The 23,777-nt window shown below is 39.0% G+C and overlaps 3 protein-coding genes across 6 annotated transcripts; 1 reads left to right on the top strand and 2 right to left on the bottom strand.

The window, feature by feature from the left end:
- Window positions 1-238: 238 nt before the first annotated feature.
- Window positions 239-7,229, bottom strand: dnajc4 (DnaJ (Hsp40) homolog, subfamily C, member 4). 3 transcript variants are annotated; one of them, XM_042493185.2, is made up of 8 exons: window positions 7,131-7,218; window positions 6,518-6,583; window positions 5,305-5,429; window positions 5,076-5,166; window positions 4,463-4,644; window positions 3,132-3,299; window positions 2,593-2,679; window positions 239-2,483 (listed from the first exon to the last, which is right to left on the bottom strand). In XM_042493185.2, exons 3-8 carry the CDS (start codon window positions 5,394-5,396, stop codon window positions 2,387-2,389), a joined length of 717 nt encoding a protein of 238 aa, XP_042349119.2. In that variant the 5' UTR covers window positions 5,397-5,429; window positions 6,518-6,583; window positions 7,131-7,218; the 3' UTR covers window positions 239-2,386. The 3 variants fall into 3 exon arrangements, with proteins under 3 accessions (XP_042349119.2, XP_087937111.1, XP_087937112.1); XM_088080985.1 differs by having other exon boundaries at window positions 7,076-7,165; XM_088080986.1 differs by lacking the exon at window positions 6,518-6,583 and having other exon boundaries at window positions 7,131-7,229.
- Window positions 7,230-8,226: 997 nt separating this feature from the next.
- On the top strand, window positions 8,227-14,149 carry nudt22 (nudix (nucleoside diphosphate linked moiety X)-type motif 22). 2 transcript variants are annotated; one of them, XM_042493532.2, is made up of 7 exons: window positions 8,227-8,326; window positions 9,651-9,813; window positions 11,321-11,939; window positions 12,015-12,134; window positions 12,717-12,814; window positions 13,411-13,504; window positions 13,649-14,149. In XM_042493532.2, the coding sequence occupies exons 2-7, from the start codon at window positions 9,725-9,727 to the stop codon at window positions 13,796-13,798; spliced, it is 1,170 nt and encodes a 389-aa protein (XP_042349466.2). In that variant the 5' UTR covers window positions 8,227-8,326; window positions 9,651-9,724; the 3' UTR covers window positions 13,799-14,149. The 2 variants fall into 2 exon arrangements, with proteins under 2 accessions (XP_042349466.2, XP_042349465.2); XM_042493531.2 differs by having other exon boundaries at window positions 8,235-8,326; window positions 9,648-9,813.
- Window positions 13,801-23,499, bottom strand: LOC121948171 (heterogeneous nuclear ribonucleoprotein U-like protein 2). Its single transcript, XM_042493467.2, has 11 exons — window positions 22,707-23,499; window positions 21,948-22,024; window positions 21,612-21,848; window positions 21,401-21,513; window positions 19,869-20,126; window positions 18,983-19,105; window positions 18,715-18,816; window positions 17,190-17,358; window positions 16,030-16,257; window positions 15,906-15,946; window positions 13,801-14,395 (listed from the first exon to the last, which is right to left on the bottom strand). Exons 1-11 carry the CDS (start codon window positions 23,345-23,347, stop codon window positions 14,321-14,323), a joined length of 2,064 nt encoding a protein of 687 aa, XP_042349401.2. The 5' UTR covers window positions 23,348-23,499; the 3' UTR covers window positions 13,801-14,320.
- Between the last annotated feature and the right edge of the window lie 278 nt (window positions 23,500-23,777).

The raw sequence follows: 23,777 nt of genomic DNA, 5'->3' as shown, positions 1-23,777 counted from the left end.
CTAATTATCTAACAGTGCTGACTCTTCTGTGTGGCTGCTCATTAAAAGACATAGTAGTCACTTGCTAACTCTGCTGATCAGTAGAATTTAATTTCGCTGCAAATGATATCGCTAAAATGGTTACGTGACTTTTAATATGCCCAAAAAAAGATGAATGTGTTTATTTTCTGTTCTGTATTACAAAACCAGAACCAAAGCATATGCTAATGGGACACAAAACAAAACGGGAAGGTAATCATTGATGAGAAAAAGTTGATCTTTTAATCAGTTCCCTCTGACATCCTTTAGGGGAATAGATGGGTAAGGCATTCATCGAGAGAAAAACGACAACAATCTCTAATGTTAAAAACTGAGAGGCAAAGTGGTAAATGTTAAAATAACCAGTGAACTTCTTTCCATTCAAAGTGAACATTTTCATAGTCTCACAGTTTAAATAAGTTACTCAGTGTCACGCTCTTTAAGCCATAGTATTAATCTTCTTTCTAACACATGGAGCACCTTTTTTATGTATGGTGTTGCATTTCTACAGTAACACAGAGGGTCAACAGAGGGAACAATGAGGAGTGATGCCCCATAATCCATACCTGTGATTACTAAACTGGCAGTCAGTCTTATGTGTCGACCTCTTTGTTTGGAAAACCATTATTGTATCGAAACGTCTGACTTCGCACGTCTTGTACTTCGCCATCATCCATCAAACCCGCCCGAACAGTTTCATCAAAACCAAGACAACGTTTTGAAGCGTCCTCTTATGTGCAGCCTGAGATTTGATTTTAATCAATACAAGTCTCCTTTAGCAAAAACTTATTGGCATTACAGTTTCTGTTCTCAGTGAGTCCTGCATGCTGTGTAACACTAACAGCAATGAGGCGGAGGACAATAAATAACCCTTGAGTTCATTAGAGGCAGGGCTGGGTATCAGTACTTAGGGTGAAACAATACATTGATTTGGATCAATATATTGATTCAGTGATCAACGATCCAATATTATTGATGCAGAGTGAAAACATTGATGTAAAACCTCCTTCCTAAGAGTGCTCTCAGCATAGCGCCAGGCAGATAATTATAAGCAGCCAAGAGAAAGACCAAGAGAACATTTACTTATATCGTCTCGCATTGATAACAGGCTCCTAAATTGAATTAAATCAATGCCAGACTTTGAGATATCAGCAAATATTGTATCGTTGTCCAAAGACAATGTATCATGATGAAACTTTACACCCTTAATCGGTACTTATCGACCGAAACAACCCAGTACCAAGCAGTATTAAAACTTCTAAAGTCACCTGATACCTGCATTTGATCCTTTTTGAACCCAGATCTAAAAAAATGACTATTTGTATGTATTTGATCACGACAAGCATTGTTTGATTTAATGCAACGTGTGATTGGGTCACTACTGCAGCAGCTTAAATCCACGCAGTTTGTGGTTGAAGTTGGCGGTCCAGTGTGCAGACATGCCACCATAACGTTCCAAAATATCAGACAAAATTGTTAACTCGTTACACTCAATTTCCGTCTTCAGTGGTGTCCGCTCTAACCGATTTCTGTGGGAAAGGAGATTTTGGTTTTCCCTAACCAATCAAAAGAGAGCAACATATCCACATGAATCTAACGTCATTTAAAGTCTATGCACAGTCATGTCAACACACCTGTCTGGCCGGGCTTTTAAGAGCTAAGCAAAGTAAGACATGTTTGGCAATATTGAGAAGACGTGGATTTAGAAAAGCCTTAATAGCAGCATCGATTTTGTCCATAGCGCCTGCCGTTGTCGTTATAACCTCTTATTGGTTCCGGTACACAGCTTTACAATTAGTCAGTTTTTACTTAAATTAAGACACTATTTCATGTCTCAGATTTGGGCAGATTTTAAAAGCTCCTGTGGCATCTGTTGGCATTTTGCTGACTAACGCTTCCATTCACATAATGGGTATCAAGTAGAAAAAAAGGTGTCAAATGAAGTACTCTATGGATATTTGTATCACTTTAAGGTTACTGCTGTATACCCAGCCCTAATTAGAGGCAGTTTAAACAGTGTTCTCTGTGGTTTGTACTGTAGCTGGATCCTTTTGACCATCACACCACTTCAAATATTCAACACTAAGTATAAATAGTTCAACTGACCGGTCCACTCTGATGTGCAGCTCAGCTTCATCATGAGGAAACACTTATATTACCAGAAAAAAACCCTCCAACATCACACCCCCATTGTGAATGTCTTCAAGTCCTCAGCATCACACCTGAGGACAAACACGGGTGCATCAACCTGGTTCGTGTAATAAAAAAACTTTAAAATCCTAAAACAAGTACCACAATCAGTCCGCCGTCTGCCTTCCACCTGCTGGCAGTTCAAACTCCGTCATCACGGCCACAGCTGGAGACTCTGTTACTTGTCCTCTCCATCGTTGCGGGTTTTGAATCTCTCTACAAACTCAGCGTGTTTCTGCCGCAGGATTTCTGTCTGTTTCTTAAAACCATTAACCCTGAAAAACAGCACAGAAGACAACTTCACACTCAGCTCCTAATTCAAGCAACACAACACCAAAACAAATTTACTGCTACAACCCAAATGTGACGAGTTTGTGCCCCCACCTGGCCCTCTCTTTGGATTCATTGTAAATTTCTGTGATGACTCGATCTTTCTCGTCCATGAAGTTATTGTGAACTTCTTCCAGTTTCCTAAAAGAGTCGGAGAAAAGCTTGAATTTAGACACGAGTTCACAGAATAACTTTGTTGAAACTAAAAAACGTGTCGCTCAGCAGGCACTCTGTATGCTCAGTTGTCTTTATGAGTTTGTACAGCTGTAATAACAACTATTCGCACATCACAAAGAAGTGATTCTCCACAAACAGAAGTGACACAGAGTCAGTGTGTGAAAACAAACACGAGGCCACATCGTGTCGTGAGGTCGTGCCAACACACATGGCGCAGAGACACGTCCACAAACAATCCCATTCATGTGGATGTGAATGTGCAGCAAAGGAAACTCAGTGAGGGAAGTCGGGAAACGAGACGGATGGTCTGCAGAGGGAAGCTCGATAAACACTTCCAATTTGAACTTTATAACATAATTTCTAACTTTTTAACGTTCCACATTTGAAACTGTCTTCATCATGTGCCGGTTTTGTACCTGAAGAATACTATGTGGGCTCCAATGCTGAGCAACATGGTGATGACGCAGTAGCCCACCAGGCGGAAGTTCCTCCTCCGCCTCCTCTGCCACTCCTCTGCCGTCACCTCCTGTGCTTGGGACCGACGAAACTGCTCCCAGTAACGAAAGTTATCCTGAGCGTTCGTACTGATGGTAAAGAAGTTGAAGAAGAATCATGAATGGTGGAATAGACGCTTTGAATGTTAAAACAGTCTCAACCAAAGCATTAATAGGATAAGTCTGATGGACTATTAAAAGGTAAATTTCCATTAAATTGTGATGGACAAGACAGTAAACTTTCACTGATTTTATATCTTTTCTAGGGCTGTATAGAATAGTTCAAAGCTTTGAAGCCTCATTAATAACATCGACATGAATTCTAAATCAATATTCAAATGCTGCGCAGCTTTAAACAGGCATTTCTATACACTTGCAGACAGGGTGAGGCTTTCTTGCAAGTGGACAGTAGACCACCGGGAATAGGACAAGCACAGGCCCAAAGACTGGGTTAGCTGTCACAGCTCAACCACCAGTAAGCAGGTTAGGTAGTTGTGGTTTCCACCCAGTTGACGGTGTTTGGTGTAATAATGCAAAACAATAGTGATATTATCTACTATACCTGTAACTCTGTTAGCTGCAAAGCTAAAAACAAGCCAGGCAAGGCTATCACCAAATCTGCGGCACAGTATCTGACATGGTGGTCTGGCAGCAATCTCACAGTACAATGAATTACATTTATTTTTTTAGATGAAGTGTTTGTTTGTTTGTTTTAGGTACAGCCCTGGTCTTTTCTCCCACTTCACTCCCACACAAAAAAACCCACTTCAGATGTTAAATCCAAAAAAAATGAACAACAAACCACAAACACAGTTTGTTGAGGACTGGCTCTAACACAAACAATGTCAAGAACACAGTTTCTAGACTTGTGCACAAGGCTGATCAAAATGTGAAACCTCAACTCTGCAGTACCTCCATCAAGGATTATTTCATAATATTAATAAAAAAAAATATGGTCAATAATTGCCTTCTCTCAGAAAGAACAAAGTTTGACTCTATTATTTTCAGCATTCAGCATTACTGCAGCTCTTGAGGTTTCAGTTGTTCAGTTTTCACAAGAAAAGCATGTCCAATGAGAGTTTTATAGCTAAAGTCCATAGTTTTAACGTTAAAACTATGTCTTTTTGTCACAGAGGATCATCAGCCAATCGTCTTTTTTCCCCACATTAACTGTGTCAAAGAGTGAGGAGGAAGGTCAGGTTATGTAACACACTTTGACAAGTACAAACTCGACAGATGGCGCGTATCGTCACCTGGCTCTGTTGCTGGTGTGGCTGGAGGTAGATCTGAAGGCCTGGCCTTCGCTGTATGGATGCCTGATTTTGAAGTCGTACTCCTTCCTGCTCAGCTCTTTGCTCAGCACTCGGTAGGCCTCATTTAGCTCCACAAACTGGCCGTGCAGCGCCGGGTTGGATGGGTCGCTGTCTGGGTGCAGCTGCATGATGCGTGGGACAATTACAGCAGTGAGGTCTACTGACTAAACCAGCAAATAAACCAAGAGACATTCTGGTGCAAGCATGAGCCGGTCTGAACATGTATACTGATGTGTGGACATGTATGTGAATATAAACACTAATTAACACACAAAAATGTTCTGACTTTCTCTGTCAAGCAAACACATCAAAATGTATGGTTTGCACTTATGACCGTGGATTTTTTCTGTAAAGGGCGAGTTGATTCACCCCTCAATTATGCCAAAGCCACAAGGTAAATACACATGCACATCCTTATTTACACTGGAAGCCACAACATCAAAACAAACAGTGAGGAAGCCCACAGTGAGAAACTAGGCTGTGAAAGGCTGCCCTCCTGTGGCAATACATTTTCTTAAAATGCACATCTTGTTAAAAGAAATTAGGACCCTACCTTCTTAGATTTGTTGAAAAATGCATTTTTAATTTCCTCCAAAGACGCATCAGATTTAACTCCCAGGAGATCGTAGTAGTTCACAGCTTTTCTGTGGGAAGAAAGCCAAGAAACTCCCATAAAAAAGGCATAAAGACCTGTAATAAGTAAACTATCTAAACACACCCATGAAGTTGTTTTCAATAGTTATTATTAAATTCAACACACCATTATATATACACAAGTCTACCTGTGTGCATAGCTCTGGGAGAGCAGACGCAGCCCGCTCTTGCAGCACCAAAGACAACTCTGACATAGACGAAGCTGAGCCTCCAACTGCATGATTGAAAGTATCTGAGGCTCCACACAGAGAACCTGTGCAAACAAAACATATCACAGCATTAACAATGACACAAAGAGCATTTTAGGAGAAGTAGGGAGATATTTAAAACCAAAATATTAACTACTAAGTGAGGATCTCAGAACCAGGACCTGCAGAATGTTGAATATATTCATGTTGCACTTTATGTATACAAATCATATAAATGTACCTCTGTTGGAAGAATATCATCTGGAGTTTTATTCCTCCAAAATTCACATTTGAACATAGAGGCTCTTAAGGGAGCTAAATGGCTGATCATTCCCATTTTCAAGTCTTGTTGTTTAATTTCACCTTATTGGTAAGAAATTGCCCACAGTACCGTACAGTGTATGCATATGTATGTATATGTATGTTGAAGAGGGATCGTAGTGTTCTGTGTGGCTGCCTGTTAAGTTTCGATTTTTATTTTTTATTTTATTCTTTGTGATTATTTTCTAGTTTAGTTTGTCTAATTTGGTTTTATTTAATTTAATTTTATTTTATTTCTTATTTTGTCTGACTGTGGATCATTTAATATCTATATATTTTAGATTTGTGTTTAAAATCTAAAAGTCAGTTTATTTGAATGTTGTCAAAATAAATAAAAGTGTGAATGAATAAAGAAAAAAATAAACGAAATTGCCCACAAGATATTCAACTTTTTTGGTACATACTTTGATTGCTCTTAGTCACCTACAGATGAATCACAGCAAACCATGAATAGCCGTTAATACAAATTGGGCTGCTAGAAACAAAATCATATCATGGAAATGGTTGCGGACAAATCTCCGCACCATGGGCAACTGGATTAGTAATCAATAAAATATATATTTTCCTAATTTTACAGGCTATCTGACCTCATACTAAAGGACTGCCATATAAACAATTTGTGAAACACTTGATAAAAAGCACTATATATGGCCATAATCTATTGCATATTTCACTGTAAAATCCTAATTCTGTATAATTTCTGTATCCCACGTCAAACACAATAATTTAGCTTAATGTTATCATACTGATGACATTGAAGTTTTTAATGAATAAATAGTACACTGTTGGGTGGAAATTTGTTTACTTTATTGAACAGTTTTCCTGTCTTTACCTTTTACTGTGGTTCCATTGAAAATAACGCTGTCAGCAACTTCTCCCTCATCTGTTTACACGTGATCTAAGGACAACAAAATGAGACGAAATTAGCTAAATATCTTAGCTAAAACAACAACCTAAATATCTTTGTTAATACAACAACACCAACAGCTTTCTTATCACCTACTAAAACATTAACACAACTTGTCGTTTTGACTCCATGCAGGTTTGTTCTTGGGGGGCGTGTTGACCCGATAACGTTACAACCAAAGTTAGTTTTACACATACTTTAAATGCCAAATTTAGTTACTTTCGTTAGCTGCATCACCGGCTAGACTGCTGTCGTTTGCACATTAATCATAATGTGACATTACATGTTAAATGAAGAACAGACAGTGCCGTTTAGTTTCCAGTGAGGACACTTTGTTCTGCTACCTGAGCAGCAGAGCTAACGCTAGCCGGTGGTTAGCTTCAAGTGCATTGCAGCCATTAAGTGCTGCTGTTAGCATGCTAACAGTGATCTAATTTAGATAGCGCTGTTCTGTGAGAGATGAAGAACAAACTTTACACGAACCTACGAAACTGGATCACATAGAAAGCAAGGACTTCAACAGAGAAAAGTGACATACCACCAGCAGGGCTCAGTTTCATAACAGTAGCAGTACAATGGCCCTGTTGCATAAATTTAGCCGCGTCATGCTAACGGCAATACAACCGGAACACCAGAGACTCGCCCTTCAAAATAAAGCGCCGTCAACGTTTCAGGATACGTAAAGTGTAGGGACACGTTAGGCTGTTTGTTAAAAATACTCACCAAAACAGGCATCTCAATCAATCAATCAAAATAATGATAAATAAATAGAAAATAATTACAAAGAAAATTGTAAAAAGATTTTTAAAAATAAGTAAATAAACTAATGATAATATTTTTTTTTAAAATAAAAAATAGACTATTTTTTAAAAATTATTTTCAATGAATATTTTTGGGAAATTCACTTTCTGGTATGTTACCTTAAAGTAACACTGTAGCCTAATGGCAAGAAATGGAATTATTGTTTAAAAGTTAATTACAAATGCATGCAGTACTAGAAATTTTAAAAAACCTTTCCGTTTAAAATTATGCCGTTTGAAATAGGGAAAAAAACATATGAAAACAAGAGTTATTCTTTAACTTTTAATAAAAATGCATGCAGTACTCATGGAAATTTTTCAAAACATTTCAGCTGAAAATGATGTCATCCAAAATGGAAAAAACGGTGAAAATTAGCTCTGCATGCAAGTTTTTTTGTCTTGACATTACTCTCAAAATTGTACCATGGTAGAATATATGTGGATTAGAAATAACTGCTCATCATTTCTCAATATAAGACTTCTTTCATGCAGTGCTTTTAAAAATGTTATTTCTTTATAGTGCAGATAAACTGTAAAACTTCAAACACATTACCCAGAACTTTTATTTTTAGCATGACCGGAAGTTATTGATTTCAAAACACCAGCTGCAAAAAACTTGACATAACACAAACCCGCCCCCTGCACGTGTTTGTTTTGCCAGGACTGCTGCTCAATTCACCTATGTTGGAGATGTACTTAAATTATCTATATATCTTGTGTGCAATATATCAAGACCACCTTTTTTATTATAAATATATATATATTAAAAAAAAAACATTTATTCATCACTTGCACATCTGTCAGTAAAATATTTGATGATGGGACACGCACGTGTAGTTTGTATTCTTGGTCACTGGATGGTGATAATGAACACATTTTGCTGTATGTTAAAAGAAAGAGGAAGAAGCTACACTTTGCTCTGCTTCCTAGGAAGGTAAGATCGACCCAGTACAACGTAAAAGTTTGTGCTTAAATTTAACAAATTATTTATTTTCATGCTACTGAAGTAACATTACGCGTAACAAACTAGTGGCGGCGCTGTGGTTTTATCAGATGATGTGTTATTGATCATCTGCCGTCCTTCTGTCTGCGATCAGCTGCAGGACGAACTGAGAGTTACGTTAGTTCATCTCTGGAGTTGTCAATAATCATTCATAACAGTTTACAACATATTACACGTAACATTAACACAGTTACATCTCTGTAATTCCACTGGAAACTTTACACTACTGTACAAACGAGAAAATAATCATTTTGTCGCATTATGGCTCCTTTTACAGTCCTAATTCGCATTACCGTAAAACTTCGATGAATAGCCCGTGTATATGCGACGGGCTTTTATTTACCTTTAGTGCACTAGAATAAACAAATCTCTTAAAGGGCTCTGATTATTTACAAAAAGATAGAAAAACACTCGTTAATAATTTAACCCTTGGAGACCAGGGCAAATTGGCTTTATTTATTTATTTTTTCAAAAACATGGGAAGAACTAATGAGCAGCAAAAGAAAATGACCCAGAACTTAGCAAAAAATCTGTACAAACAATTATCTGAAAATTTGCCAAAAAACCGAAACAAAAAATCAAAAGTATAAAAAACAACAAAAAGCACTATAAGGTTTTTTTAAAAAAAAAAAAAAAAAAAAAAGCGAGAAATGACCTGAAAAAAATCTTAAAAATTATAATAATTCTGTAAATTAATTGTAAATATAATTCTAATAATAATGAATTTAGTTCAGTGGATATTTTTCCTAGCTTTAAAAAAAGGTCTTTCACTAATCTTTTTTACATCTTTCTTGTTTACTATGGCGATAATACTGCCGTATTTTGTACTCATGGTTTCAGTAAAATTCAGTAAAAAGACTGAATTGTGAGAATCTTACCAAGTTAACACTGTGTTGTATGATCATATTGACAAAACGTTTAAACATATATATACCAGTATTTGTACGTGCAGCTGACTAACATTATCTTCAGTTTTATCTCCAGTTTTTTATGTCTGAAGAACTTCTTTAAAATGAACTGCACGGTGACCGGGCCTCTAATTGACACAAGCTTTTATTTGTCAAAATGTGTTGCCACACCCGGCTTGTAAAAGGGACTGGGCAGCTAATCAGGATTAGGCTTTTAGTTTAGAAGTTTTATGGTATAGGTCATGCAGGTCCTGACCTCGACAAAGGTCATGTTTTTTTCTCAGATTCATCTCTTAACATGTTTACAGGTTATTTTTTTCTTCTGACCATTTTGTTCCCCCCAGTAGAAATATTGTCACAGAGCCGCAGCAGCGTGAGTGAGGAGAAACGTGAGGAGTTGGATGATAATCCACGGACAGAGATGATGGACTCTGATGTGTCTCTGCTGCTGCACTGTGCAGCCTGGAGGGGACTGCTGGAGGCTCAGGTTCAAGTGGAGCTCTCTGAAAGGTACGAACATAAATAAGCCCTCCGGAAGAGACCTTTCTGCTTAACAATGCAAAAACAAAAACGTTTTTTACCTTGTTCACAAGTAGGGCTGGGCAATATATCAATATCATGGCAATATTGTAGAACGAGACTTAATAATGTCATAGATTGTGGATATCTTAATGTTTAGTGTTGTCTTTTTCTGGTTTTGAATGGGGTTCCTGCCTTAAAAAGTCTTAAAAGGCATCCAATTAATTAATCTATAAATAAGGCCTTAACTGGTATTAAAATGTCTTAAATCAGACATTCAAAGGCCCTTAAGATGCTCAGACATGGGAAGAAGGTTATTATGATCCATTTCTGTCTGATGCTGCATCGAAAAATCTCAAAATAATTGGTAATATCTTTTTTTAAGTTTTAAGTTTTAATAAGTTCTTTTTAAAAAAATTAATTTAAATTTAACGTTAAGGATTTCAAGAACGAACCACTTATAGATTTACAACATCCAATTAAATGAAAATGACCAAGCTTTTTTCAAGGAAGTGACACATTTATGATAACATAATTACATAGTTTTCCACGTTTTCCATTCTTAAACATTTTAAATCACCTGATTTTTTCAACTTGAACAAATAAAAAAAAAATAATGATTTGCATTGAATTAAACATTTGAGCAAATTGTCCCTTACTCTGAGTAACTGATGTCGGTTCACGTTAATTTTTCTTCAGTTTGGTTATTGTGAAATAGGTCTTATATTGAATTTTGAGTGGCATTAAACAACTCTTAAAACGTCTTAAAACTAACTTGCTTTCAGCTGTAGGAACTCTGTTAAAGGCTGAATACACTAAAGTGCTGTGATTTTCTGAACATACCAGACCGTTCTATTATTTGCCTTTACCCATTTAGTCATTATATTAAAATTATTTAAAATTCTTTCATTGTCTAAATATTGAAGTCAGCCCTGCAATATGGATATCAAGGTAATATCTGGTCAGAGACACTTTTTTTGGACTTGGTTCCTTGGCTCATAGTGCACTTAGCTGTTTGTATTTTGTGAATGCTGCTGTGTGTTTTTCTGTGGGAATTTGTTTTGTAGTTTTAACATGCTGCTCTTAACTTATTGCCCCTAGTGGGATTAATAAAGTTGTTTGAATTGAAGTGTGGTGTGCAGAGTTTTGATGAGCAAAAGTGTGTTTGCACATTCATAGCTAGGTGCATATGAAATGAGATAAAGGGGTAGGTTTACATGTAACCCACTTTAAGGATTTTTTTTTCATGTTTGTGTTTTTTTTCAAAGTTATAAATGTGTAATTATGATGAACATAGATGTGTTTTGATGGGATTTATCAATAATCATGGAGGAGATTTAAAAATCATGTGCAGCCCCAGTGGGCCACAAACATGGTAGGAAAGGTGTGATTTTTTTTTTAAAAAAAGGACAATAATAAAAATATAGAATAACACCGACCTCATCCTTGGGAAAAATGTAACTGCAGTCACCTGAAGAGTTTGGTTTCCTCCTCTTAGATTCAACAGGCAGACAGATCCAGCTCTGGAGCGTCACATACAGGAGCTGTGGACGGAGCGGGTGTCCAAGGAGCCGTGGCTTTTCAACGGGTCCAAATTCAGACTGCACTCTTTCTGCTTGGCCTCCTCATCACCTCGACACCTACCCTGCACTCATCCAGCCCGCGTCTCCTCCTCAGACCCTGCAGAGGAGCAGGAGGAGGAATTACAACACAGGAAACAAAGGATGGAGGAGAATCTGTGCAGAAACAGACCTGCGACTCAGACAGAAAACGCAGATAGCGTCAGTCAAACTTCCTCCACTTGCATTAAATCTCAGAGCATCACAGCTGAACTTCCTTCCAAAAACACAGAAGATAAAGAGCCGCTCCTCACTCTGAGACTGGGCCTCACATGCTACAAAGATTACCTCGGGACAAACTGGTCGTGTCGAGCGGCAGAGCTTCGTCAGCGCGGAGAGGCTGACCTTGGTGACCCCCTGGCGCTGCTGTCTCAGCCTCTGGGTGTGGGCGGCGTCCTGTGCACAAACGACGGTCAGGTGGTGTTGATCAGGAGGAGCCAGAGGGTGGCAGAGGCAGGGGGACTCCTGGACATCCCCGGTGGACACCCAGAGCCAAAGGTGAAGTAAATAAAGTAAATGAAGAGTCACTGAAATGCTCGATGTGTTATTGATACTGTCGCTGCACCTCCTCAGGTTGTGTGTGAGCGTCTGGGCCGGGCGGTGTGTGAGGAGCAGATCAGTGTGGACATGATGCAGCAGGGGCTCGTCGTCTCAGAGCTGTTCTCATCGGTGTGCGCCGAGATCAGAGACGAGGTGGGAAAAAAAGTTCACTGTAAACTTGTTTCGTGTCGAGTTGATGGTCAGTTACAGTTACTTCACTGATCTGATGACTACTTACCACCTTTTTACTCCACATGTACCTTAAGACTGTACTTGGTATGATGAGGAAAAATGCAACATTGACCTGATTTGTCTAAAGTCTTGAAATCTGTTATGGACACACTTTGGGCAAATATCTAACAAAACAACTTTGACATTTAAGATCACTTAATTGTGCTCCAAGTAGTTTCTGAGATAAAGCAATTTCATATTAGTATTTGGGCACTTAGGACTACTTTATTTTCAAAAAAATATAATAAAAAATATACATTCCCTCCCGGTGGTTGCAGCAAGGACTACAAACCATCAAGGCATCCAGTAAAAGACTACAAGACCCACAATAAGCCAGCAGGAAGGCAGCCAGGACACTGATTGAGTTTTTACTTGCGTTACCCAGAAGACAGTAAACTGGAGTTTTGATTTTCGTGACTGTTTTTGTTTAGTTTAACTTCTGTCTCAAAGAAATAACCTTTTCAAGAGGACTGAATACACTGACTGTCCTCCGTTCACCTGCAGGTGAATATTCCTCTGAGCTCCCTCGGAGAGCCGGTCCTGATGGGTGTCGCTCTGAATCACACCAGCGCCGGCAGACCGAGTGCTGAGTTTTACGTCAGGTACTCATTCCTTCAGTTTTTATTCAATTTATTCCCTCAAATGGCCTTTTTGTAGAGCTGAACGGCGATGATTATTTGATTAATCAAAAGGGTGCAAATTAACCTTCAAGTATTATGACATCCAGTAGTTCTTCGAGTATTTTTTGTTAGTTTCATCTTTTTAACGCGAGAATTTGATGCTTTTGTACTTGAGGATTTTCTAAACCTCTCTTGGAGAAACCTTTGTCCTGCATGTTTCTTCTCCCTGCTCCATGAAAGCTCATTTAAATGATCAGCTTTTTTATCAAACAGCTTCAGGAGTTTTAAAATTAGTTGCTTATTTGAATCAGCTGTGTTGTAGCAGGGAGAGATCTAAAATATGCAGGACAAGGGGTACGCCACAAGAGTTTTGGGAAACACTGTCACATGATAAACTGAATACCGTTGTTTTTCTGAACTGTTGGTGAGATAAAATATACCACCTGAAGACGTCACTGGGAAATTGCACAAGGCATTTTTTTTTTTTTTTTACAACTTTCTGACATTTTATTCACAAAACAATGGAGAAAATAATGAGCGGGCCTAATGCAGCGTCTGTGTTTTCTGTGCATCCTCAGCTGCTCGCTGACTTCTGATGAAGTCAGAAAATTGTACTGGAAAGGAGGTGCAGAGGCCCATGAGTCTACAGATATTGTCTTCCTCAGCAGACCTGTGAGTAATCTGCTGCTGCAGATGTAAAATTGTCTGAATAAAAACTCAAGAATGAGCTTTTTTTTGGCAGCTGCATTAGAAGAAAAGTACCATAACAAGATGTAGATACACAGATCTGCATTTTGTCGTCCCTGAATTCTGCAGGAGTTGCTGCAGCTGGACGGGAGCAGCCCTCTGTGGTCGGAGCTGTGTCCATCAGCTAAAGGAGCCGTGTTGCTTTATCAGACAGTGAAGCCTGACGGAGAGCGAACACGCGACGCTCAGCTGATCGCATCGGAAAATGGGTCCAGATGAAAGAGCTTTTAAAGGATTTATTACTCTTTGACTGTAAGCACTCTCTGACCAATACTGGTGCTAAAACTGTGCAAAATACTGTATTTCTTTTTCTTACTGCACAAAAAGTTTTCATCATTTGTACACTGTACAATAACAACATAATTAAAATTTAAAAATATTTTTTGAATAAAAATCCTAAAAAGTGACGTGGTTAAAAAAAATGTAAAAACTACTCCCCCTGTAACAGTTTTTTTTTTGGGGTGAGTTTTCCTTATACTTTGTGAGGGTCTAAGGACAGAGGGTCTGCTGTAAAGCCCTCTGAGGCAAACTGTGGTTATGGGCTTTATAAATAAAATTTAACTGAATTTCTTTGCTTTGTCAAAGCAGTTAGTGCAACGCATACTGTGGTCTGTAATTCTGTGCATAGTCAAATATCACTAGCTGATGTAGTTAGTGCTCTTTTTGAAGGACACCAGTAGAAGGATTATCTTTGTAAACGCAGACAGTGCAGCGGCGTCGGTTTCTTCTCTCTGTGTGTCTTCAACAGTAACCTTGATACTCGCTGTAACCAGCGTCTCTGTAGTAGTAGCCCTGGTCCTGATAAGGCACACTCCACTGAAATGTAAATGACATAAAAGGACAATGAGGTTTGTTTTACTGTGAAATCTAATCTATGTAACAAAGAAGGGGTTAATAAGTTTACTGGGAAATGTTCCTACAATCCATCTTTACGCAGGGTTCCCACACATTTTTCCAATGAATTTTCAAAACTTTTCCATGACTGTTTCATAATATTTTACTCCATTTCCACAACTTCAAATAATATCAACTATAACAATATCGCGATACAGCCATACAATGTTAACCCTTTGAAAACTGAGCAAACTGACTCGATTTCTTTCAAAAACATGGGAAAAGGGCAATAAGCAACTTCACAAGAAATACGCCAAAAATTAGTGAAAAAAGGTAAAAGGTACAAGAAAATGACCTAAAATAATTAAAAAAGAAAAAAAATTAAAACAAGGAAATTACCTGCAAAAGTGCTTAAAAATATTATTATTATTATTATTATTATTATTATTATTATTATTATCATCATCATCATCTAATTATAAATATAGTCTTTTTGGACATTTACTCTCGCTTTATAGAAGAAAAATCGACATCTACAAATTTCTTGCAATTTATAAAACAGCTCTTGTTAAATTGCTTACTGCCTTTTTGCTCATGTTTAAAAAAACAAACAAAAAAACAGTTTGCTCAGATTTTAAAGGTTCAAATACCTGTGAAGGTGTCTGAACGCAGCACAAGGAAAGTGATGGCAATCCAGGTTTTGAAAAAGGTTTAACACACACTTCGCGGACATCTGGGAAAAGCAAAACTGCTAGAGCTTTCAAATTTTAGTCGCTCATTAAACACTCCCGCTGCCAAACAGCTGATGCTAAAAGACCAGAACAGCACAAACGGTCGGTTCACAAAAGGACAATGGTGCGCCTCCTTTTTTGGAATACACAATCAAAGATCCCATGGATAGATGTCACTGCAATTTGACGTGCATTTTTATTACAATTTTGAATAATTTGGGTGCGTTTATTTCTTGTTAAACACTTCTTTTAAAGACATGTCTAATCATTGTTTTGCGACCTCGCCTGAAGCTGAAAATACTCGATACCTAATAAATGAAGGTCGACAGCAGTCACGTCACATCATGAGGACTCCCCCGTCCAAGCTGATTAATGACCCAACACAGTGGCCAGATACGGTTTATGCAGACGCCTTCACGTGCATACCAGCCGCCAAAACAATGAATATTCAAAACTTTTCCAGGCCTTGAAAGTGCCATTGTGAAGTTCCATGACTTTTCCAGGTTTTATATACTCAAATCTCCCCTCAGAAACCTTTAAACCACTTCTACCTCAAGTATAAGTTAAACCTGAGATTCGGCCTCTTGCGGTACTTTGGAATTTTCTGGAAGACACAGGACACCACAAACTGAGTTTTGTCTCGTCGCAAATATTTGGTCCTAAAATGGGCTTGAAACCTTCAAGTGCCGCTAAGATAACGACAAAGCTACAGTCCCAAATTGTGCTAAAATAAGGTTTGTTATGTACTGCAAAACACTTACATATCTTGGCTGCTGCCTCCATGGCTGCATGTCGCTCCAACCTAGAAAATAACAAAAAGAAACCAATTAACATCTGAAAATATCAAGTCTCCTTAAAAAGCTGCTCATCAGTTTTCATGCTGACCGTTCGGTCCGTTCCACTGGATCCTGTGGGAGGGTGGAGGGCCGTGAGGGTGAGGTCTCTTCTTGTAAAGTCGGGGTTTCTTCCTCTCTTGTTTGGTGACGGGGGGCAGCAGTCTGCGAGCCTCGTCTTTTAACTCCTGCAGGAGCGTCTGCGCCTGCTCCTGAGGCAGCTCGACGTACTGCAGCTCCTCCAGCAGGTCGCTCTGCTCATCTGGAAGACTGCAGCTCACTGGAGACAAGAGGGAAAGTCTAAGTTTATAAGCATGATGGGAATGACATGCGTGTGATGTTCAGCTGTCATTTAACCCTTTATATGACTCTGCTGTCCCACAGGCTCCAGTTTGTACTGTAGCTCCATACACTTCAAACCTGGTTCACGACCTCTAAATGGCCGCCCGCATGTCTGTTGTTTTTCAGCAATTCAAATAGAATGATAATAAAACAACAACAAAATTACCAAGCTAGTACACCTACAGTATGTTAACCCTTTGAAACTTGGACATCAGGTTTCTTGCGCTGCATTCAGACACCTTTCACAGACTTTTTGACCCCTTGAAACCTAAACAAATTAGTTGAGATTTGTGTCATAAACCTAGCAAGAAATGTCCCACAAATTGCAAAAAATATTAAAAGATTACAAGAAAATTGCCTAAAAAAAAGTTTAAAAAAAAAAAAAAAAAAAATTTGAAAAGCTGAGAATTATTAGAAAATTATGCAGAAAATCCAGAAAAATGTCCAGAAAGCTACATTTATTACAACAATAATTTTATATTTAAATGTTACAGAAAAAATAATATATAAAATAAAAACTTTTTTAAGTTTACTTTCAGTTTTTTTTGTGCCAATTTTCAGGTAATTTTCTTTTAACTTCTGTTTCACTAACTCTGCTTATTTTTGGGCCATGTCTTGTTAAGTTGCTCATCGCCATTAAACCAATTAACTCAGGATTCAAAGGGTTAAACTACTAAAATACATGACAAAAGTATGTACATTTAAGAGTTGCTTTTGTTTCTTTCTTTTTGTTTCTCTTTGAGGGGGAGTGGGTTAAATGACTCCCTCCCTAATGACTCCCCAGTTAAACCCACGCCCGTCAGCCTACGTTGGCGCAGAGGTATCTTCTTATTAATCACTTAGATCTTATAAAATGTGCAGAAGTCAGACCTTGGAGTTTGAGCAGAGCGGTCTCAGGGATCTGCTCCACCTCACTCGTCTGGTGCTGGGACAGCCGTCTTTTCCACTCGTCCGCTGACGGAAAGACCACAACCACCCTGCGCCTGAAGCCTGTGAACAGCCGCAGCTTGAAACGCCGTGCAGAGAAAAGGATGTTGCTCTGGAAACAGAGAAAAGACAAAGAAAATATGGTAAAGCAGAGCTGGGAAGGTGTAATACAACGTCCGCATTTTTTAAAAACTTTTCTATTGAGCACTAAAAATATACAATTGGCACTGAAAAAAGGGAAAAAAACAATTTAAAATGCTCAGCCTTTCCCTTATTTTGTTGAAACTCCCTGTGTTCTGTGAGGAAAATTACTGTTTTTTACAGCGCACATATAAACTGATTTTTTTTAGGTGGCTAAAATACATTTTATTGCTGCTATAGTCCACAGCAGTGCATACATTTTCAACCCTGGAGCTATACCTTTAATGATTGTGAGAAATTTTAGCAGTTGTGCTCTTAATTTTTGAAGAATGAAAACAGAGTTCCTACAACTTAAAGTGAGTGAGATTTAAGACTCTTTTAATACCACTTCAATTTAAAACCAATTTTAAAGTAGAAGATATTGATGGGAAAAAATATTTAATTAATAATAATATAATATTTTATTTTTCAACTATTTATTGTGAGATAAAGCATGACTCTTTGGTGATATTAATGCAAGAAGCATTCAGCAAATTATTATTACTTTTTAAGGTTGGTTATAATTTAAGAGAAGAATATGATTTTAAAAACAGTATGTTTGGACAACTAAAAGGAGTCTGTATGTGTATTTAAGCGTATGAGGGTGACTTGTAGAATAGGCTGAGTGATGGTTTGAAGTATGAAAATAAACTATTTTTTTTACGATATTTTTGGCAGGTATATGGATGAGGAAAGGTTGTGTTATGGGTATTTATATTTATTTTGTGACATTGGGGGATATTTGGAATGTAAACAAACCCTGGATTGTTATTTATATATTTAATTTTGTGGTGGGTAAATTAGAAAGGTAGGTTGTGTGTACACTAGGTGTAAATAAATTTGGGAATTTGTTGACAGAAAAAAAGCGAGAAAGGGGTAGGAATATATACGTTTTACTTTTACCTACTCCTCTTTCGGACACTGTACTTTTGTTTTGTTTGTTGTTTTAATGTTTTGGCTCAAAATGAAGTCATTCATTTATTTATTTAAGTTAGCCCTTATTTTAAGCTTTTGCAATGTAATGCAAAAAAGATTCATAAAAACCCTACCTCCAATGTCTGAACATTTTTAAGACATTTGAAAGACTGATTTAAGACATTTTAATACCAGTTAAGGCCTTATTTTTAGATCAATGAATTTAATGCACTTTAAGGATTTGCGAACCCTGAAATATTGGGGTTTGCAGGGCGGTCAAAGTGGGGGGGAAAAAAGCCTTTTAAAATATTTCAATATATACAGGTCACTTAAAAGGGTTTTCAGGGTTAAATCCATGTGTTTGAAGAGTTACCTGGTCGAGGATGTAGTTGCCAGGAGTCTGAGCAGCGATCTTAATCAATTCAGTCAGACACTGAGAGGCCTGCTGCAGCCTGCTGTCCCTCTGAGCACCACTCTGTACACACACACACACACACACACACACACACACACACACACACACACACACACACACACACACGCACAGAGGGCGAACGTTTGTGGATCAGTCTGTCAGAAAATGAACATCATCTTTGAGTGTGAATATAAACATGAGAGTGGAGACTGGGGGTTTGACTGACAATCATACATGCGAGCAGCTCCTCTGTGCTCAGCAGCCTGTACTGTTTCTCAGCGTGCTGCTTCATGTGAGTCCTCGCCCAGTAACTCTTCCCAGAACCGGGAAGACCGACCATCAGCAACACCTGGAGGGAAGGAGGGGGAGATTAAAAGGCGACTATTACTTTTATATCTTGTCTGAAAATAAAAAAAAATAGCTACACCATTGGCATAGTTTGAGGATAGACCATGCTTTCCACCACTGGTCCATCAACTAGGGCTGAAATGGTTAATTAATTAGTTGCCCATTAATCAATTTCAGAAATAAATAAAAAAAAAAAAATCTAATTCCAGCTTCTCAAATGTGAATATTTTCTGGTTTCTGTCGTCCTCTGTAACAGCAAACTGAATATATTTGGGTTGCTGACAAAAAAAGACACGTGAGGATATTATCTCCGGCTCTGGTGAACATTGATCGAAATTTGTCACAATTTTCTGACATTTTTTTTGACCAAACAACTTGTAGATTAATTATATTACTGAAAGTTGATGGGTTTTTCTTATGATTATTTTGAGAGGTTTCACCTGTATTTGACAGGAAAGATTTACCATGAAAAGCAGGAGAAAGAGGGAATGACATGCAACAAAGGCTGACGGGCTGGAATCAAACCTGCGGCTGCTGCAACAACAACGCCACAGCCTTTGTACGTGGGGTGCCCGCTCTAGCAGGTGAGCTATTGGACGCCCCATCGACAGTTTATTTGACAATGAAAATAACTGTTAGTTGCAGCCCTACCACCAACAACAAACTTTACCACCAAGGAACACAAAAAACCACCCTGTGATCGCGTGAAACCCGCTTTCATCCTCTCCGTTATACACCTTCATAAACACTGAAGGGAAACTCACCTCGCACTGTGCTCTGAAGGTTGGAGCCAATGTGGTGCGAACCCTCTGCACAGCAGTCAGAGCTGCCAGCTGTGTGAACCCTGCAGGGCCGCGGTACCAGGGAGGAGCTGTGGGGTCCAGGAGGAGTCTGGCTGAGCAGCTCTTACAGAGGACGTGAGGGAACAAAGCCCGACCAGAGGAGTCCAGGGAAAAGGCCTCGCCCATGAAACGACCGTTCTTACAGAAAGAGAGCTGAGCAGCACCGTCTGTGGAGAAAGACTGACGTGTACGTGTAAACATGACACGCAGTTGGAATTAGAAACTAGATACACCCCAACACAGCTGTATGCCTCCGCACACCAGTCAAGTTCGAATAACATCTGTGTTTGGGCTGTTTGATATGACGACATTTATTGTCTATTAATAAAAAAATGTCTATCGTTTCATTTTATGTTATATGGTTTGTTTTGTTGACGTCATCTGATAACACGAGAATGCTACTCAAGACCGGACCCTTCAAAATAAAAGCACCATGAGTTCCGCTTCCATTTATTCAATGATGAAAACACTTTATTTAACTTTACTGTAACAGTGCTTTATTTAACTTTATTACGTACTTTATTTAAGATTATAACAGTATTTTATTCAACTTAGTTAGAACAGTAGTTTATTTAACTTTATTTTATGACAGTAGTTACTTCATTTGTATCTGAGGTTCATTTAAACATGTATTTATATTATACATGCATTTTGTATTTTGCATTTTGTATTTTAGTAGTTTACAGTATTTTAGAGGCGATTTTAAAATACGGGGATATATAGCGTGTATCGCAATACAGCCTAAAAATATTGTGATATCATTTTAAAGCCATGTCGCTCAGCCCTAATCTATGTCTGTGAAAACATGGACGCTTCACACACAGAAGGTCGACACAACCAGCACATTTCAAAGTGGATCTTGAGTTATGGCCAAAAACATGTTTTATGAGGTCACTGTGACCTTGACCTTTGACCTTCGACCACCAGATTCTAATCAGTCCATTTTTAAATCCAAGTTTTGCTAAATTTGAGGACACTCCCTCAAGGCTATCTTTAGATATTGCGTTTGTGATAATGAGACAGATGCAAGGTCACAGTGACCTTGACCTTTGAAATTCTAATCAGTTCATCATTGAGTCCAACTGAATGTTTGTGTCAGATTAGAAGAAACTCCCTCAAGGTGTTCTCGAGATATCGCGTTCACAAGAATGAGACGAATGTAAGGTTACTGTCACCTTGACCACCGAAATCTAACCAACTGATTTTTTGAGTCAAATTAGATGAAATCACCTCGAGGCGCTCACAAGAATGTGCCAGAAGGATGGACAGACAGATGGACGGACAGACAACTCGAAAACGTGATGCCTCTCGGCTATCGCAGGCACGGAGGCAGGAAAATGTATTTCCTCAAATTCTACCAAAGCTAGATGACGGTGTCACAAGACGACATCAAGACAGTAAAGTTTTAAAGAGTTTGACTAGAAGAGGAACTGAAGTGAAAAAGTATCACTCACAGCATAACAGCCGATGATATCTCCCTCTGAAAAGGCTTCTCCAAACTCTTCCTCCTTCCCACCTGAGACTTTTTTACCGCGTCCATCATAAGCAAAAGACAACTTATCTTCACCTGGTGTGACAGAGAGAGAAGAAGAGAAGAGTAAATATTTCGTCCAGAGAAGGTGTCTCTGTTCTCACCAGGTCACCTGAAATGAAGCTCATCCTCACCCAGCAGCAGAGAGGTGTTGGCCATCGACCAGCCGACTCTCAGGCCGTAATCGTCTTCTCGTCCCTCCGGCTGTGTGGTTAACAGCTTCCTCTCCAGCCTCACCTCGAAGCCCACCCTGCCCTGCAGCACCCCGTGAGTGAGCCTGCAGCCTGACCACAGCGAGGGGAACCGAGCCCAGAACCGCGGCTGGCCACACGCACCATCCGATCCCACCTCAAAGTGGAGGTGACGGTCATCTGCGCCGACAACACGGACGGTCAGGGACTCAACACGAATCTGCACCGCTCTTATTACGTGTGACAAAATGAGGTGGTGTGTGTTGTCCAAATACTCACCTGGATTGAGTCTGACTTTTTCCTCGTCTTCCTCCTCCGTCTCCTCTCTGTCCACTGCAGGTTGTGGTGATTTTGCTCTGGTTGACGAAAGATAGAGACACATGCTGCTTTATAACAATGTTTTTATGAAAACATTTCTCTTGTAACCTCAGTCGTGTTTTTCTTTAGACTACTTATGATCTTGAAAAAAGTTCTGGGAATTGATTTGCGCCTCTATAGCAATGTTGCGGGACTTTGTTGATTCTACCCAAATTAATTGTTTAGAGTCAGGTATATTAGCCTTTACCTTTTTTAGAAAAGACAGTGTAAATCTCAATTTTCCGATGTCGATATTAGGTATTTCGACAATTATCTGTATCAGCATTTTATTTCAATGATTGCCCATAAAATTAATTATGTAAGTGTCAGCATGGGAGGAACTTTTACTTTGTAAAACCTTGGGGTGCTATTTTTATTTATTTATTTTAATTTCACTTGACTTTAAATTTTTTTATAACTTGCTGTATATGATGTTAAAAGTATCGGTTTTGATAAAACATTTTCTAAAAGCATATAAACAAAGTTTTGTTTAGGAGTTTGTTATATTCCAAATTCCAGTTATTTTATTGTAAATGCTTATCGGTTCCAAATATCGGTTATCGGCCTCATTAACTACAAATAATCGGTATTTGTGTCGGTCCTGAAACACTGATATCAGTCGACCCCTAGTTTTGACTCAACTTTAAGTTTCTTCGCAAAAACGTCTCTATCAGGCCTCACCTCTTGTATCGTATCTCCTCTTTGAACTCGTAGAAAGCTCTCCCTCTACCCATGTCCTCTGAGGACACAGCTCTCCTGTCCTCTGAGGACACAGCTCTCCTGTCCTCTGAAGACACAGCTCTCCTGTCCTCTGCGCCTCCCTGCTGCATCTCGACCTCTCCCTGCTCCGCCTGCTGCACCGGGACAGTCTCTGAAACAGTCCCAGAGACACGCTGAGGTGTTGACACAGACTCAGAGACATGCTGAGGTCTTGACACAGACTCAGAGACATGCTGAGGTCTTGACACAGACTCAGAGACATGCTGAGGTGTTGACACAGACTCAGAGACATGCTGTAGTCTTGTCAGAGAGGTGTCGGTCTGTGCGGAGGAGTCTATGTCCTCTCGGTCAGCACCAGTCGGGGGTGATGAGGACGGAGCACGGACCTCCTCTGTCTCCTCCGGTGCTGAAGGTGTCGGTGAGCTGTTATCTTGTAGTTTCACCTCCTCGCTGTCCCCGTCTGTCCCCGTCTGTCCCGCCTCTATCGCGGACCACAGCCTGCCCAGCAGCTCAGCTTTCAGCCCTTTACTGTCCAGCCCGAGCTCCTTCAGTCTGCAGCGCAGCTCCGCCACTTTCAGCTTCTTCAGGTCCGTCAGCTTCATGTTAGCGTGTGAGTTTAAATTCAGCTTGTTATAAAGTTGTAATGAAAACAAAGTAAACTGTGTGAGAAGAGGAGAAGAGGAGAAGAGGAGCACTTTGGATCAAAACATCGGTTCAATATGGTGCCCTGGTTTCTGATTGGCTCTTTTCTTCTCCCTCACTCTAATTTTCTGCAGATCTGACACTAACAGGGCTCTCTGCTGCCACCAAACAGATAGAAATGGTACTACAGCTGGTGTTAAAATATGAATCATAATATCTATTTTTTAAAACGTTTAAAAAAAGAATTAAAAATCATTACATATTATTTTAAAAAAGAGTGAAAATGTCCAGAAAACTATACACATGAAAAAAACAAAAGTATTTTTTCCTGTTTGTTTTTGTTCTTCACTTCTTTCTTTTCTTTTCTAATTTAAATTATTTAATTTCTTT

This window comes from Plectropomus leopardus, chromosome 8, assembly GCF_026936395.1.
Source record: "Plectropomus leopardus strain MGB_pleo_1.0 chromosome 8, ASM2693639v1, whole genome shotgun sequence".
Lineage (NCBI taxonomy): Eukaryota > Metazoa > Chordata > Actinopteri > Perciformes > Serranidae > Plectropomus > Plectropomus leopardus.
The sequence above is the reverse complement of the archived record's forward strand: the minus strand, read 5'-3'. Positions and strand labels throughout refer to the sequence as shown.

Coding starts and splice junctions, on each gene's coding strand:
- dnajc4 (XM_088080986.1), bottom strand. CDS start 5,396: ATGCAGTTGGAGGCTCAGCTTCGTCTATGTCAGAGTTGTCTTTGGTGC. Junction 5,167..5,304: donor TCCCAGAGCTATGCACACAG/GTAGACTTGTGT, acceptor TTCTTCCCACAG/AAAAGCTGTGAACTACTACG. Junction 3,300..4,462: donor CACACCAGCAACAGAGCCAG/GTGACGATACGC, acceptor CTTTACCATCAG/TACGAACGCTCAGGATAACT.
- nudt22 (XM_042493532.2), top strand. CDS start 9,725: ATGATGGACTCTGATGTGTCTCTGCTGCTGCACTGTGCAGCCTGGAGG. Junction 12,135..12,716: donor GCGCCGAGATCAGAGACGAG/GTGGGAAAAAAA, acceptor GTTCACCTGCAG/GTGAATATTCCTCTGAGCTC. Junction 13,505..13,648: donor TTGTCTTCCTCAGCAGACCT/GTGAGTAATCTG, acceptor TGAATTCTGCAG/GAGTTGCTGCAGCTGGACGG.
- LOC121948171 (XM_042493467.2), bottom strand. CDS start 23,347: ATGAAGCTGACGGACCTGAAGAAGCTGAAAGTGGCGGAGCTGCGCTGC. Junction 21,514..21,611: donor CAACACCTCTCTGCTGCTGG/GTGAGGATGAGC, acceptor CTGTCACACCAG/GTGAAGATAAGTTGTCTTTT. Junction 19,106..19,868: donor CCTTCAGAGCACAGTGCGAG/GTGAGTTTCCCT, acceptor CCTTCCCTCCAG/GTGTTGCTGATGGTCGGTCT.